The following is a 13,468-nucleotide window of genomic DNA, read 5'->3' as shown; positions in this document are numbered from 1 at the left end:
GCCCCGAGGAAGGCGGTGTGTGGAGGGCGAGGATGCGGATGATACTGGAATGTTTCAGCTCTGGCATTAGAGGCTGGCGGCTGTGAGGGACTTGGGTGGAGGGGGCGCAGCGGGCAGGGGCCCGACGGCTGCTCTGCTCTCCCCCCCCACCCCCCGCCCCACCAGAGGCCCAGTGCAAACCCTACTATTCAGACTACTCTCGCTTCCGGCTCCTCGTTCACCACTTGTGCACCAGCCATTATCTGGATCTCTTCATCACGGGTGTCATCGGGCTGAATGTGGTCACCATGGCCATGGAGCACTACCAGCAGCCCCAGGTAGGAGTGAGTCCTGCCTCCAGCCGTGGGACTGCAGGCTGAGGCTACCCCAGCCCGTGCCAGGGGACCTCGGGCAAGTGCTGGGCGCCCTCTTGTACACCTTGCAGTGGCCCCTGGAACTGGGTATCGTCTTGGTTTTACAGATGAGGACACTGAGGCTCAGAGAGGTTAGTCGACTACACCAAGTTCCCGCAGCTGGGAAGTAGAGGACCTGATTTCTTTCCCCGACAAAATATTTATTGAGTGCCTGCCACGTGCTTCCTTCTTTACCCTTTGAGGGTAAAGAAGACAGACCAGTGAAGGCCAGTGTCTGCCCTTCTGGAGTTTAGATTCTGGTGAATGTCCAGCTCTAAACTCACCAATGATCCTGCCACTCCTCGAATCAGCCACCGTCAGCTGTCCTCCAGGCCTCAGTTTCCCCATCTGTAAAATGGGGATGTCGAATTAGTAATGCACGAGGCCCTTTCCAGGTTCTAGCCTTCTGTGGCCTCCAGCACGTTCTCATGTGGTCTCTTCACCATCCCTCAAGGAGAGAGATCCTTTAGCTCAAAGTTTGGCTCATGCATGTGAATGAGGACCCTCTTCTGTCCCGGTGTGGTGGCCAGCGGCCCCCTTAGACTCACCTGTCTCCCAGATCCCGGAGTGTGATGGAGGGGGAGGGGCAGGCATCACCCCTGGGCCTTAGGAGGCCCTGCATAGACACCCCCCCCCCCCCGCCCCATCCCTGCCAGATCCTGGACGAGGCCCTGAAGATCTGCAACTACATCTTCACCATCATCTTTGTGTTAGAGTCAGTCTTCAAACTCGTGGCCTTTGGCTTCCGTCGGTTCTTCCAGGACAGGTAACAGAGAAGGGTGGGGGGTGGGGGGTGGGGGGGAGTGGGGAAAGGGCATGTCTCCCAGGGAAATGCCTGAAAACCTTTCTGGACTCCTGAGGTTCAGCCTCCACGCTAGGACCCACCCAGGGCTGATGGCGAGGGGGAAGGGGGGGGGCCGTCCAGAGCCTGGGAGACGGGAGGGAAGGGAAGGAATTTGACAAGACAGGGCCTGGGGGCCATTGGCAGCTGGAAGTCCATGTGGCCCAGACTGGGGCTTAAGAGCACAGAGCCTGGAGCCAGACTGCCTGGACCGGATTCGGATCCTGGCTCTCCCACTTAGAAGCTGGTGACTTGGGGTAAGTGACTTAACTTCTCTGTGTCTCAATTTCTTCATCTGTAAAATGAGCGATAATAATACTGTCCGTATCACAGAGCTATGAAGATTAGGAGTTTTTTTTGTAAAGCCCTTAAAACAGTGCTTGGCACCTAGTAAACAGCATATAAGTGCCAAATTAAAAAAAAAAAAATGAATGAATACACATGGAAAGTAGAGGTCCTCGAGCTAAAGTCTTGGCCCCACCCGTGCCACCGACGGGCTGTGTGACCAGGGTCAAGCCATGCCTTCTCTGCAGGATGGGGAGGTGGGACTGGCTGACCTCCACCCTCCTTTCTGCAGCCACTTGTGTTACTTTGACTGCCCCCTCCTCCGTGGTGCCCCCGGCTCCCCCCCACTCAAGGAGCTGTGTCCTGGGCTTTCCAGGTGGAACCAGCTGGACCTGGCCATCGTGCTGCTGTCCATCATGGGCATCACGCTGGAGGAGATCGAGGTCAATGCCTCGCTGCCCATCAACCCCACCATCATCCGCATCATGAGGGTGCTACGCATTGCCCGAGGTTGGTGCCCGCCACGCGCCTACCCAGGGGGAGATAGCAGGGGTCAGCTCTGTGGCTGGCCAGGGACTTTGTACGTGTGTGTGTGTGTGTGTGTTCCCATGGGTCTCTCTCCCAGCCTTTGACAGAGGGGAGGGCCGGGGGGCTGGGCCGAGGCAGGGCCCTGGCGGCCTGGCTGGCCATCCCACCGACCCCAGCCCCCACCCTGGCCCTGGCTCCACCAGCTGTGTGGCCTGGGACCCAGCGGGGCCCGCTCACAACTTTGTCCTGTTCTGCAGTGCTGAAGCTGCTGAAGATGGCCGTGGGCATGCGGGCACTGCTGGATACGGTCATGCAGGCCCTGCCCCAGGTAGCTGGAGGTGGGGCTGGGTGGGAGGGGTCCCCTCGGGGCGAAGGGGGTGCTTTCCAAAGGGAGCTCAGGGAAGCTGGCTGGGAGATCCAGTGGCACCTTTCCCATTTCTTTTCCTCTTTTCCAGGTGGGGAACCTGGGACTTCTCTTCATGTTGTTGTTTTTCATCTTTGCAGCTCTGGGTGTGGAGCTCTTTGGAGACCTGGGTGAGTCGGGGTGGGGAGGGCAGAGGAGTCAGGGCTGGAGGCCCCGGGGCTGCTGCACTAATTCAGGCCTCTCTCTCCTTCCCTCCTCCTCCAGAGTGTGACGAGACGCACCCCTGCGAGGGCCTGGGCCGGCATGCCACTTTTCGGAACTTTGGCATGGCCTTCCTGACCCTCTTCCGAGTCTCCACAGGTGACAATTGGAATGGCATTATGAAGGTGAGGGCGCACCACAGTCGTGTCTCCCCCCGCCCCCCCGCCCCCGGCTGGCCCTGGCCCCAGAGACACGGTGCCACACCTGGAGCCCAGATTCCCCGGCAGGATGAATTCCTTGACCCCGAATGAAAGCATGTGACCTTCTGTCCCTCAGGCGGAAACATTCCGGGACTCCCTCTCCCCAGGACAGTGTGTAATGCTTTCTCTGCCCCCAGGACACCCTCCGGGACTGTGACCAGGAGTCCACCTGCTACAACACGGTCATCTCCCCCATCTACTTCGTGTCCTTTGTGCTGACGGCCCAATTCGTGCTGGTCAACGTGGTGATCGCCGTGCTGATGAAGCACCTGGAGGAAAGCAACAAGGAGGCCAAGGAGGAGGCCGAGCTGGAGGCCGAGCTGGAGTTGGAGATGAAGACGCTTAGCCCGCAGCCCCGCTCGCCTCTGGGCAGCCCCTTCCTCTGGCCCGGGGTGGAGGGCCCCGACAGCCCCAAGCCCGGTGCTGCAGCCCACGCTGCCGGCGCGGCCTCGCGCTTCTCCTTGGAGCACCCCACGGTGAGCCAGCAGCCACCCCTGCCGAGAGGGGTGTGGGGTGGGTCCAGGTGGGTGGTGCGCAGGGAGCGGGCAGGCAGCGTGGCAGACCCCGGGGCCCCGCCTGTGTCCTTTTGCCCCTCCTGCTTGGATGCTGAGGGATGAGCGGTCCCTCGCCCGCCCCCAGACGGTGGCTGCGTGTGCTCGCAGCCTAGGGGCCACCCCGGCAAGCCCCCAGCACACCCTGTGCCTCCGGCCCAGCCAGCCTCCCCTTCTCGGCTCTTAGGCTCCAGGCTAAGTTTTCTGTTTCCTTCCTGTTTCTTTCTTACCCTTGCCCGATTACCAACCTCTTTCCTTCCCACCCTTCCACCTGCCCAATTCCACCTCTCGATCCTTTCCCTATCTTTGCGCCCCTTCTCCCTCTCTCCTCCTGAGCTCTTCTCCTCTCCGGCTCCCCTTCTTCCTCCCTCACCTCTCTTCCCTACATCCCCTCCCCTCCCCCTTCTCCTGTCTGTCTGTTGCTGGTGTGTGTGTGTGTATGTGTGTGTGTGTGTGTTACCTCTTCCTCCTTTTCCCTCCGTGTCTCTTGTCAATCCCCTGCCACGACACTTCCCATTGTTGCCCCTCTGATCCCCGCTCCCCTCATGGGCTGGCCCCCCCCCCCCAGGACAGACAGCTGTTTGACACCATATCCCTGCTGATCCAGGGCTCCCTGGAGGGGGAGCTGAAGCTGATGGAAGAGCTGGCGGGCCCTGGGGGCCAGCCCTCTGCCTTGCCTCCCGCCCGCAGCCTGGGCGGCTCCGACCCGCAGGTTACCGTGCCCCTGTGCCGTGCCGGGCTGTGCCATGCTGTGCTGTGCTTCTGGGGAGGCGGGGGTGTTTCCGGTCCACTGGGTATCTGGAGAAAGAGCAGCCTCGGGGCCTCAGTTGAGCTTTGGGCTCGGCGGGAGGCAGCCAGGGGTTCGTACAAGTTGAGATCAACCTCTGGAATACATATTTGGAAGCTAGGGATGCTAAGGACCGCACCTCTAGGAGTGAAGGATGGCTAGAGGAGGGGCTTGCGGAGGGCATTTGTCAGAAGGAACCTGGACCAAAAGGAGAGGAGAAGAGGGCAGGGCAGAAGACAATCTGGGAGTGGGACCTTAGTGGGTGGAGGAAGCGAGGTACCAAACCCAGGGGAGAAGGGCTTTGGGGGGGTCTGCAGGTGGCCAGGGGACCCATTGAGGGATATATCTTAGGCCACAGTCTGCTTCTTTCCTGTGTCCAGCACCTACCCCCAAAGCCTCTGTTTGGTGGCGTTCTGAGCCACGGAGCCCACTAGACATGATGAGTGCCCTCAGTAGACAGTGGTTTCTGACCTGGCCCTGAGAGGGCCTGGAAGGTTCCAGCTGTGAGTGGATTCTGGGGACCTCGCTGTGAAATAAAACTGGGTGTCCTGCCTCAGCCCAGCCCCTTTCCACAGCTCACGCATGGTTTTCTCCCCCAGTCCCATCTAAACGTGGCTTTCCTGCTCTCTGGGGCTCTCCCACCCACCTCTTCCCCACCTTTTGACCTGTCTGGTTGCCCCTGACCCCCTCCACTTGGCAGAGCACCCTGCCGTCCCTCCTAGGTCCGGGGTCAGGTGCTGCAGGGAAGACCTCAGTAGACCTGGAGTGGAGGCAAAGAGACGAGTGTCAGCAGGAGATAGAAAAGCCTAGAGTTCCACAGGCCCTGTTGGGTGGAGGGGAAGGAAGGCAGGCTCCCAGTACCTGGGACACCTGTAGCCTGACTCCAATGAACAGTGACCCTCACATAGAGAAAGGACCCTGCCTCTAGGGGTCCGCCCTTGGGATTCAGTCTCAGATAGGCTATAGGCGCTTCAACATGGCAATGACCTAGAATGATCAGTGAGAGAGCACATCCCTTCCCAAGGCCTCTCACGCTGAAGGAGGCTCATGGGGCAAAGGTACAGGGAAAGAAGAGGACGCGATGGGGTGATCAGGCGGTTGGTTCATCTGGGAGGGATGGCTCTCCCCTCCCCCAGGCACTGAAATCCCCCTGCAGATCCCTGGTGAGCCAGCCAGTTTGTGTGGCGGCAGGAGGAGAGCATCTCCCAGAACCCAAGCTAAAGAGGGCGGGCAAGCTGCCCGGCAGGCGGAGGAGGGCCCAGGAGGGGAGAAGCCAAAATCTGGGGGCAGGCCAAGTCCTGCCAGGCTTTTGGAAGCAGAGAGAATAGGCAGAAAACAGTCATCAGATTGGCGGCTTTGTCCCCAGCGCCCCCCACGCGGCTCTGTCTGTGCCGAGAGCAGAGAGAGGCGCTTTGCTGGCCTTTCTTCATTTTTTTTTTCTTTCTGGTATCATCTTTATGAGAGTCGAAAGCCTTCCCTGCTCCCCGCTTCCTCTCTTGGTGGTGGTGGTGTGGGAGGGGGCTGTTAAGGTTCCTGGGGTATCTTTAGAATAAGTTTCTGCTTCTCCTGCTTTGTCGGTGTTTGCTCTGGCTCTGGCTCTTCGGTGCCTGCCGCAGCCTCTCTGATCCGAGCCGGGGGGGGGGGGGGGGGGGTTCAAAGTGGGGGGGGTTCAAAGTTGGGGAGGGAGGCACTGTCAGTTTACTCGGGAGAGGGGTGGGGAGAAAGAAGAGAGGCCTTCCCCTCCCCCGTGCTTTGTGGAAAGAGGGAAAGGGGGGGGCCTGTGTGTGTGCACGCGCGCGTGTGTTTGTGTGTGTGTGTGTGTGCGTGTGTGCACGCATGCACGCGCGAGCGGGTGCTCTGTCCTGGTCTCTAATGCCTGATCATCTCTCTCCCTGTCTAGATCCCTCTAGCTGAGAGGGAGGCTCTGTCTCTGACGTCAGAGATTGTGTCTGAACTGTCCTGCTCTCTAGCTCTGACGGATGACTCTTTGCCTGATGACACTCACACACTCTTACTTAGTGCCCTGGAGAGCAATGTACTTACACACGCTCCTCACTGCACCCCCCCCCCCAGCCTCCCCAGGGGCTGGGCTGGCTTCAGGGCTCCAGATCCCTCCCTCCTCTCTCTTGGCCACCGGAGGCATCAACCGGCAGGCACTTAGTGCTCCAGGCTTTGATGGGTCTTTCCGGGTCCCCACTGTGGACCAAGAAATGAGATGAGATTAAATTGGGGCCTCAAGGGCCCAGGGGCGCAGTTGTGAAAGAGTTAATCCCAACACCCAGGAGTAGTAACACGGCCCTCCGAAACAGAGGTCAACATCAGGCAGCTGACCAAAGGGCCCCCCTCGATGTAGACCCAGTCTCTGTGTTTGGAGCCTGCGCAAGCCAGCCCTTCCCCTCCCCGCCCCCCTCCTTCTCGCCTACCTGCAACATGAGCCATTTCCCTCCACGTAGTGGCTGAGAGCCTCATACCTCTCTGCTGCTACCACCATGCCCTTCTGTACCTGGGGGGGGCTGTCCCTGTCTCCTCCGTCACTGTCCCTGTGTGTCCCCGTGTTGGGGGGGGGGTGTTCTTTGTGTTTGGACAGCTTCTCTACCCTTGCCCAGCTCCCTTTCCCCTTCAGACTGTGAGCAGCCCCCTCCTCCCTGCCTGCCCCCTCCTCTGGGCACTTAAGAAGAGAAAGAGACAGGGGCCCCTTCCCCACAGCAGGGCTCGGCTGCGACAGGGTCTTGACCACAGGCTGGGGGTCCCTAGGGGTCTTGGGGTGGCTGGCAGAAGTGGAGCCTGGAGCCAAGAGGGGAAGCATAGGATCCAGTCTTTTCCAACCGTCCCTCCTGGGGTGCTTAGCTGGCGGGGCCTGAGTGGAGACAGGAACCCTCCCGCCTCTCTGAGAATTAGGAATGGAAGGTACAAGGGACCCCAAGGAGGAAAGGGGTCACAGGGAGATGGAGAAATCTTCTGGGAGCACACCTTGGCTCCCTCCAGCTGGGGTCAAAGGCAGATTACTGCTTTTCTTTGAAACAAATTTAAAAAGCCCACTCCCACCCCCAATCTGTCCAGTAAGGGAGGACCTGAAGCCGTGATACTCAGACCTTGCCCCCCACCTCCCATTTGCCCCCTGCCAGAGCCGCTGAGTAATTAAAAGGTGCGGGGCCACAGGTGGGTGAGCCAGCGGACACTCTCTAGTGTGTTCACCTGTCGTTGAACCCACATTAGCCCAGCTCCTGCCCCGCGCTGGGTCGTGGGGTTGTCTTAGAGAACTGGATGGTGAACAGCCTCTGCTCTGTAGGCAGTCCTCGCTCACTGGGCAGGTCCTCCCATTCCCCACCCCCAACCCCACCACCCCAGCACTGGGATAGGGGGTGCTTTTAGCTTTTAAGCCTCCACTGTCCTGCTCCAGGGCCTCTTACGGGGGCCCCGAGAACCATCTCTTGAACCACCTGCCGGGCCGGACCTGGGGGCTGCTCTCTGTTTTCTGGACACCTTCTCACCCCTCCACCATCCCCACCAGGAGGCTCTGAGATGATGCAGTATTGGATAGTTTTCTGCTTCCTTGCTGTGCTGGAGGGCTCACCCATGTGTCTGCCCCCTTTCCCCCCACCCACTAACTCATCCCATTACTGCCCTGTCGGGAGGGTGGGGGGAGGGGGCCAGAGCCTGGGGGCGCTTCTGCTTGCTGTTGTCCAGCTCTGCCTCAGTTAGCCAGTCCGGATATCCGGGTGCCCCTCTTTTTCCCACCTCCCTCCCCTGTTCCTTTTGCAGATGGAGCCCCACCCTGAGGAGGTTCCCCTCGCCCTGGGACCAGACCTGCTGACCGTGCGGAAGTCTGGAGTCAGCCGGACGCACTCTCTGCCCAATGACAGCTACATGTGCCGGGACGGGAGCACCGCCGAGGGGTCCCTAGGACGCAGAAGCTGGGGGCTCCCCAAAGCTCAGTCAGGTACCAGGGCTCAGGCAGGGCTGCTCGGCTCGCACAGGGAGACCCCATCCTTGCCTAAGCCCACTCCTGACCTGGGTGGGAGGGGCACCGAGGCAGCAAAAGAGGTCTCTCCGAACTCCAAGGGCCCCCCCCTCCGCCCCCCGCCAGCCCGTGGAGAGTGGTTGTCAATCCAGGGCGAGGGGTCTGCGGTGAGGGGAGAGGCCCCGATGGGGGAGGGAGAGTGGAAAAGAGGGACTGGGGTAAGAGCCAGGCCACTGACCTGCCAGCTCCTTCCTCTTCTCCCCTCTCTGCCCACAGGCTCCGTCTTGTCAGTCCACTCCCAGCCAGCAGACAGCAGCTACATCCTGCAGCTTCCCAAAGACACACCCCACCTGCTCCAGCCCCACAGCGCCCCCACCTGGGGCACCATCCCCAAACTGCCCCCACCGGGCCGCTCCCCTTTGGCTCAGAGGCCACTCAGGCGCCAGGTAAGCAGGTGTGGAGAGGTGGGCCAGGGCCCCGGGGCCGGCCTCTCCGCTGGGAATCCTGGGCTGTTGGTGACAACCAGGTGGCCACTTTTCATTCTTCCAGCAAACGTTTATTGTGTGCTGACCGCGGTCCAGAGGCAGTTCTAGGTGCCGGGGGCACGGTGCCTGGCAAAGCAGAAGTGGTCTGTGCCCTTCTGGCATTTGCATCCTGCTCCTTTCTTCCACTGAGGAGGGCTGGAGACCGGAGCGGGCCACGGTGGCTTAGGGACACAGGTCGACTTGGTGGGAGAGCCCAGGTCTCTGGACTCCCTTTCCCTGGCCCTCCAGTTGCCTTCCAATGATTCTCTGTACTTCTAGACTTAGCCACGGCACACAGGGCATGTTTTGGGTATCTCCACCTTTGGCCAAGCCCACGGCCCCCCCTTCCCGGGGCACAGGGCCGAGGCTTATGTAGCCAGGTGAGGCTTGTCTGACCCCACTGTGACAAGGCCACAGCCCACACCCAGGGTGCCCTCGTGTGTAATCCTGGCCACACGAGAATCTGCTCAATGCCACACACTTGAAACAGGCACGGTCGCCACCCATTGTACAGTTTCACCGAGCAGCTTCTGTGTGCCAGGCACTGGGGACACAGCCCCTGCTCTCTGGAGCTCCCAGTCTGACGTCAGAGACATAAATGCCATCAGACCATTGCAGCAATAGCTCACAGCTGCTGGGATGCTCACGTGTGCGGTGCAGCAGGGAGCAAAGAGGAGGAATGGGTTAGTTGTAACGTGGGGATACAGATTGTCAGGCACCGTGTCACAAGAGGACCTGAGCCCGTCAAGTTGAGGGGTGCCTGTCATTCGAGAAGGGCATTCAAGGCCAAAGGAATAGCCTGTGCGAAGGCCGGGAAGAGTGAAGGAGCCAGCTGTGCACTAGAGCTGGCCCAGTGCGTTCTGGTGTCCCGAGGGCTGGGAGCTTCAGAGAACGATTCCTGCAGGCGTGGGGGAGGGGTGGGGGAGCAGGCATGGTGGCCCCCTTCCCAACAAGAGCAAACGCTGATACTCCGGCTTAGGGTGGGCCCGCGGGGGGGAGGCGGGGGTTATCCAGCTTGGGGGTGGGGGTGGGGGGAGGTGGGAACAGTCCATGGGGGAGCGGAAGCCCCTAGGCTGAGCTGTCCTCCCACCTCGCGCAGGCAGCAATAAGGACTGATTCCCTGGACGTTCAGGGCCTGGGCAGCCGGGAAGACCTGATGTCCGAGGGGAGTGGGCCCTCCCCGCCTCTGGCCCGGGCCTCCTCCTTCTGGGGCCACTCGGGCACCCAGGTGCAGCCGCAACCCCGCCGCCAGAGCAAGACCTCGAAGCACATGCCCCCGCCAGCCCCCTGCCCAGGCTCCGACCCCACCTGGAGCAAGGGCCCGCCAGAGACCAGGAGCAGCTTGGAGCTGGACACAGAACTGAGCTGGGTTTCAGGAGACCCCCTGACCGTGGGCAGCCAGGAGGAGCCCCCGTCGCCACGGGACCTGAAGAAGTGCTACAGTGTGGAGGCCCAGAGCGGCCGGCGCAGGCCCTCGTCCTGGCTGGATGAACAGAGGAGGCACTCCATTGCGGTCAGCTGCCTGGACAGCGTCTCCCAACCCAGCCTGGGCCCCGACCCCTCTAGCCTTGGGGGCCAGCCTCTTGGGGGGCCCGGAAGCCGGCCCAAGAAAAAACTCAGCCCGCCTAGTATCTCCATAGACCCCCCAGAGAGTCAGGGCCCTCGGCCCCCACTGAGCCCTGGTGTCTGCCTCCGGCGGAGGGCTCCGTCCAGCGACTCCAAGGATCCCTCGGCCTCCGGCCCCCCTGACAGCATGGCTGCCTCGCCCCCCCCAAAGAAAGACGTGCTGAGTCTCTCCGGTTTAGCCTCCGACCCAGCAGACCTGGACCCCTGAGTCCTGCCCTACTCCCCCATTCACCTTTCTCCACCGGGTGCCAAATCCTAGCTCCTCCTCCTGGGCTATGTTCCTGAAAAACCTTCCATACGGACTCCAAGGAGGAGCTCCTCCCCGCCTCAGTGGCGCTGGGAACCAGCGAGCAGAATTTCCAGAGCGTTGAAAGCAGCAGCCCTGGTCACCCTGGCTCCGGGCAGAGAGAGACGAGAGACAGAGAGAGAGAGAGAGAGAGAGAGAGGCCCAGTGCAGCTAAGGTTCCCAACACCAGGAGCTACTGGGAGAAAGCAATACGTTTGTGCAGAATCTCTATGTATATTCTATTTTATTAAATTAATTGAATCTAGTATATGCGGGATGTACGACATTTTGTGACTGAAGAGACTTGTTTCCTTGTACTTTTATGTGTCTCAGAATATTTTTGAGGCGAAGGCGTCTGTCTCTTGGCTATTTTAACCTAAAATAACCAGTCTAGTTATATCCCCTCTTCTTGCAAAGCACAAGCTGGGACCGAGAGTGCATTTCAGCCCTGACGGTGGCCCATCTTCAGCGGAGAGCGGGGACCATTTTGGAAACTGTAATGTAACTTATTTTCTCCTTTAACCTCGTCATCATTTTGTGTAGGAAAAAAAAAAGAAAAAGAGAAAAAGCAAAAAATAAGATTTTACAAATGAAATGGAACCTTTTTATATATACATACATACATATCTATATCTATATCTATAATAAAGTAATTTTCCAAAATAAAAAAGTTAATCACGGTCCAGAGTGAAAGCGAAAGGGACAGAGTTAGGCATTTCCAGGTGGCACTGGAGAAAGACCCCCGGAGCTGGGGAGTGGGCAGCGGGCAGGGAAGGGGTCAGAGCTGCCTGTGTGTGTATAGGAGTGTGTGTGTGCACGCGTACACACGTGTGTGTGTGTGTGCGCGCGCGCGTGCGCGCGCGTGTCTGGCTGGCTGGCTGGGGGAGAGAGAACCTAATCCTCCCCCAGGAGGGCTGCAACCTTGCAGCCTCACCCCCCAGGGGCAAGGGAGGAGGGAAGCCCCTCTGCCTGGTAGGCTAGGCAAGCAGGGTTTACTGCTTCTACCAAAGCTTTATCGCTTCCTCTTAGCCAGGCAGCAGCTCTGTGAATGTGAGTAGTTCCAGATTAACTCTTATTTCTGCTGACAGCTATCAGCCCCACATTGAAAGCTGGAAATTGGCATAATGAAGCTGTTTTGGTTAATGGGGCCGACTGAGACTGGGGGAGGCGGCCTCAGCCGCTGCCAACGGGATCCGTGGGGGAGGGGGCAAGCGCGTCCGCGTTTTCCTTCCCCAGGCTTCAGCCCCCTTGACCTTGGAGGTCTGGGCGTTAGCCTCACGCCTTGGGAGCCCTGCTGACCCGCACCGTGGGCACTGCTCCATCAAGCTGGCAATGGGATTAAGCTGTACAAACAGAGCGGGCTGCTCCCTCCCGAGATGGAGGGGGCCAGGAGTCCAAAGGCCACCTCCCGGTGGAGTCGGGAGGGCCAGGCGGCCAGGCTGCCGAGTGCGGAGCTGGACCCCTGGGGGGTGATGAATGAGCGCCATCAAGGTGATTACATGGTCTGCCGCTGCCTGCCCAGTGGGAGCCAGCGGAGGAGGGGGGGGGCGGGGGAGGGGCTGGGAAGGCAGGCCAGGGAGGGTAGGCGGAGAAGGGAGAAGGAGGAGGAGGAGAAGGGGGAGAAGGAGGAGGAGGAGAAGGGGGAGAAGGAGGAGGAGGAGAAGGGGGAGAGGAGGAGGGGCTATTATTGGTGTGGCCCAGAACCTCCTTTCTGGTGCTACCTTGGGGCAATACTCTCTTGCCTGGAACCCTGAGCTAAGAGGCAGTGCCACAGAGCCAACCGCAGGCTCAGCCAGCCACCCCAAACACCCACCTCAACCCCACCCCCTCATCCCCAGCACCTTCAAGCCCCAGGACCCTTGAAACCTCAAAGGCAGCTCCAATGGGCTGGGCAGCCCTCCCTCAGCAACCCCCTCCCCCACCCTGACCCTGGGATCGGGGGTGCGGGGCTGCTGGACGGATGAGCCTGGAGGCTTTGGCCCATCCCGTATTTTCTAAGGTGGCGAAAGGTTTTCTAATTGCTCTTCTGGACAGAAATGACACTACTCCTTGAAGCAAGCAGGTTTTATCCTCTTGGGGTGTGCAGTAGTGTGGAACTCTTGTCCTCTGGCCTCCTTGGGTGGAGAGAGGGGGGTGCTTATGGGAACTGTCTTTTTTTTTTTTTTTTTTTAAAGCAAAACTGTACCAACTTCCTAGACTTTTTTCACCTAGGTCTGCAGATTAAGCTTTTCTATATTTGTCGAAATCTGTAGCTGTCTATTCCCTAATGAGGGTGGGAGATTTGGGGGAGGGGGCTCTGGGGTCTTTTTGCCTTCTAATGGTTGGAGGATTCTGGGTCAAGGTAAAGCCAGAGAGCTTGGCTATAACCCCCTCTCCTCTATCCAAGGCTTCACCCTAACCCCTGCCCCCCCCCCCGGGAGCCCCCGGAGTCAACGTGGGCATTTTCGGGGACAGAACTGTGGCCTCTCCCCCAACAATGTAAAATCTTTATCAACGATGGAAGCTGATGTGTCTCATTAAAAGTGGAAATAATAACACTGCTGAATCTTATTAACAGTAGTAATGATGATGAGGCAAACCTCATGACGCTTGTCCGGATGGTTCTATCTGCTCTAGGGTACAGCAGGGACTGGAAGAGACTGAAGGAGGCTGGGATGGGGGGAGGAGCTGGTGGGGGCAAAGCAGGTCTTGGATTAAGGCCTCCAGGAGCAGGAACTGGCCAGGAGCTTCAGGGATGTGGGGGCTTCGGAGGGAATTGTGTCAACAGCCACAGGCCCCCACCTTGGGCTTGGCAGCTTCTGCTTCCTCCCCCCCAACACTCCAGGAAAAGGTCTGCCTGGGCGTGGGGGGTGGGGACCCGAA

At 59.6% G+C, this 13,468-nt stretch overlaps 1 protein-coding gene across 24 annotated transcripts in view; it reads left to right on the top strand.

Moving 5' to 3' along the window:
* Positions 1-10,874, top strand: part of CACNA1G (calcium voltage-gated channel subunit alpha1 G) — a 62,212-nt gene extending 51,338 nt beyond the window's left edge. For 8 of the 24 annotated variants that reach the window (XM_086686969.1, XM_086686973.1, XM_086686971.1 and 5 more), the window contains 12 exons: positions 166-317; positions 1,049-1,158; positions 1,895-2,028; positions 2,304-2,374; positions 2,502-2,580; positions 2,675-2,796; positions 3,009-3,347; positions 3,991-4,134; positions 6,110-6,244; positions 7,972-8,149; positions 8,447-8,616; positions 9,794-10,874. In XM_086686969.1, coding sequence (XP_086543095.1) covers positions 166-317; positions 1,049-1,158; positions 1,895-2,028; positions 2,304-2,374; positions 2,502-2,580; positions 2,675-2,796; positions 3,009-3,347; positions 3,991-4,134; positions 6,110-6,244; positions 7,972-8,149; positions 8,447-8,616; positions 9,794-10,528 — 2,369 coding nt within the window. In that variant the 3' untranslated portion in view covers positions 10,529-10,874. The remainder of the gene's footprint in view (positions 1-165; positions 318-1,048; positions 1,159-1,894; positions 2,029-2,303; positions 2,375-2,501; positions 2,581-2,674; positions 2,797-3,008; positions 3,348-3,990; positions 4,135-6,109; positions 6,245-7,971; positions 8,150-8,446; positions 8,617-9,793) is intronic. The other 16 variants (XM_086686990.1, XM_086686988.1, XM_086686989.1 and 13 more) reach the window with 3 other exon arrangements.
* Positions 10,875-13,468: the final 2,594 nt, after the last annotated feature.

This window comes from Puma concolor, chromosome E1 (genome assembly GCF_028749965.1).
Source record: "Puma concolor isolate L17-30 chromosome E1, mPumCon1.1.hap2, whole genome shotgun sequence".
NCBI lineage: Eukaryota > Metazoa > Chordata > Mammalia > Carnivora > Felidae > Puma > Puma concolor.
The sequence above is the reverse complement of the archived record's forward strand: the minus strand, read 5'-3'. Positions and strand labels throughout refer to the sequence as shown.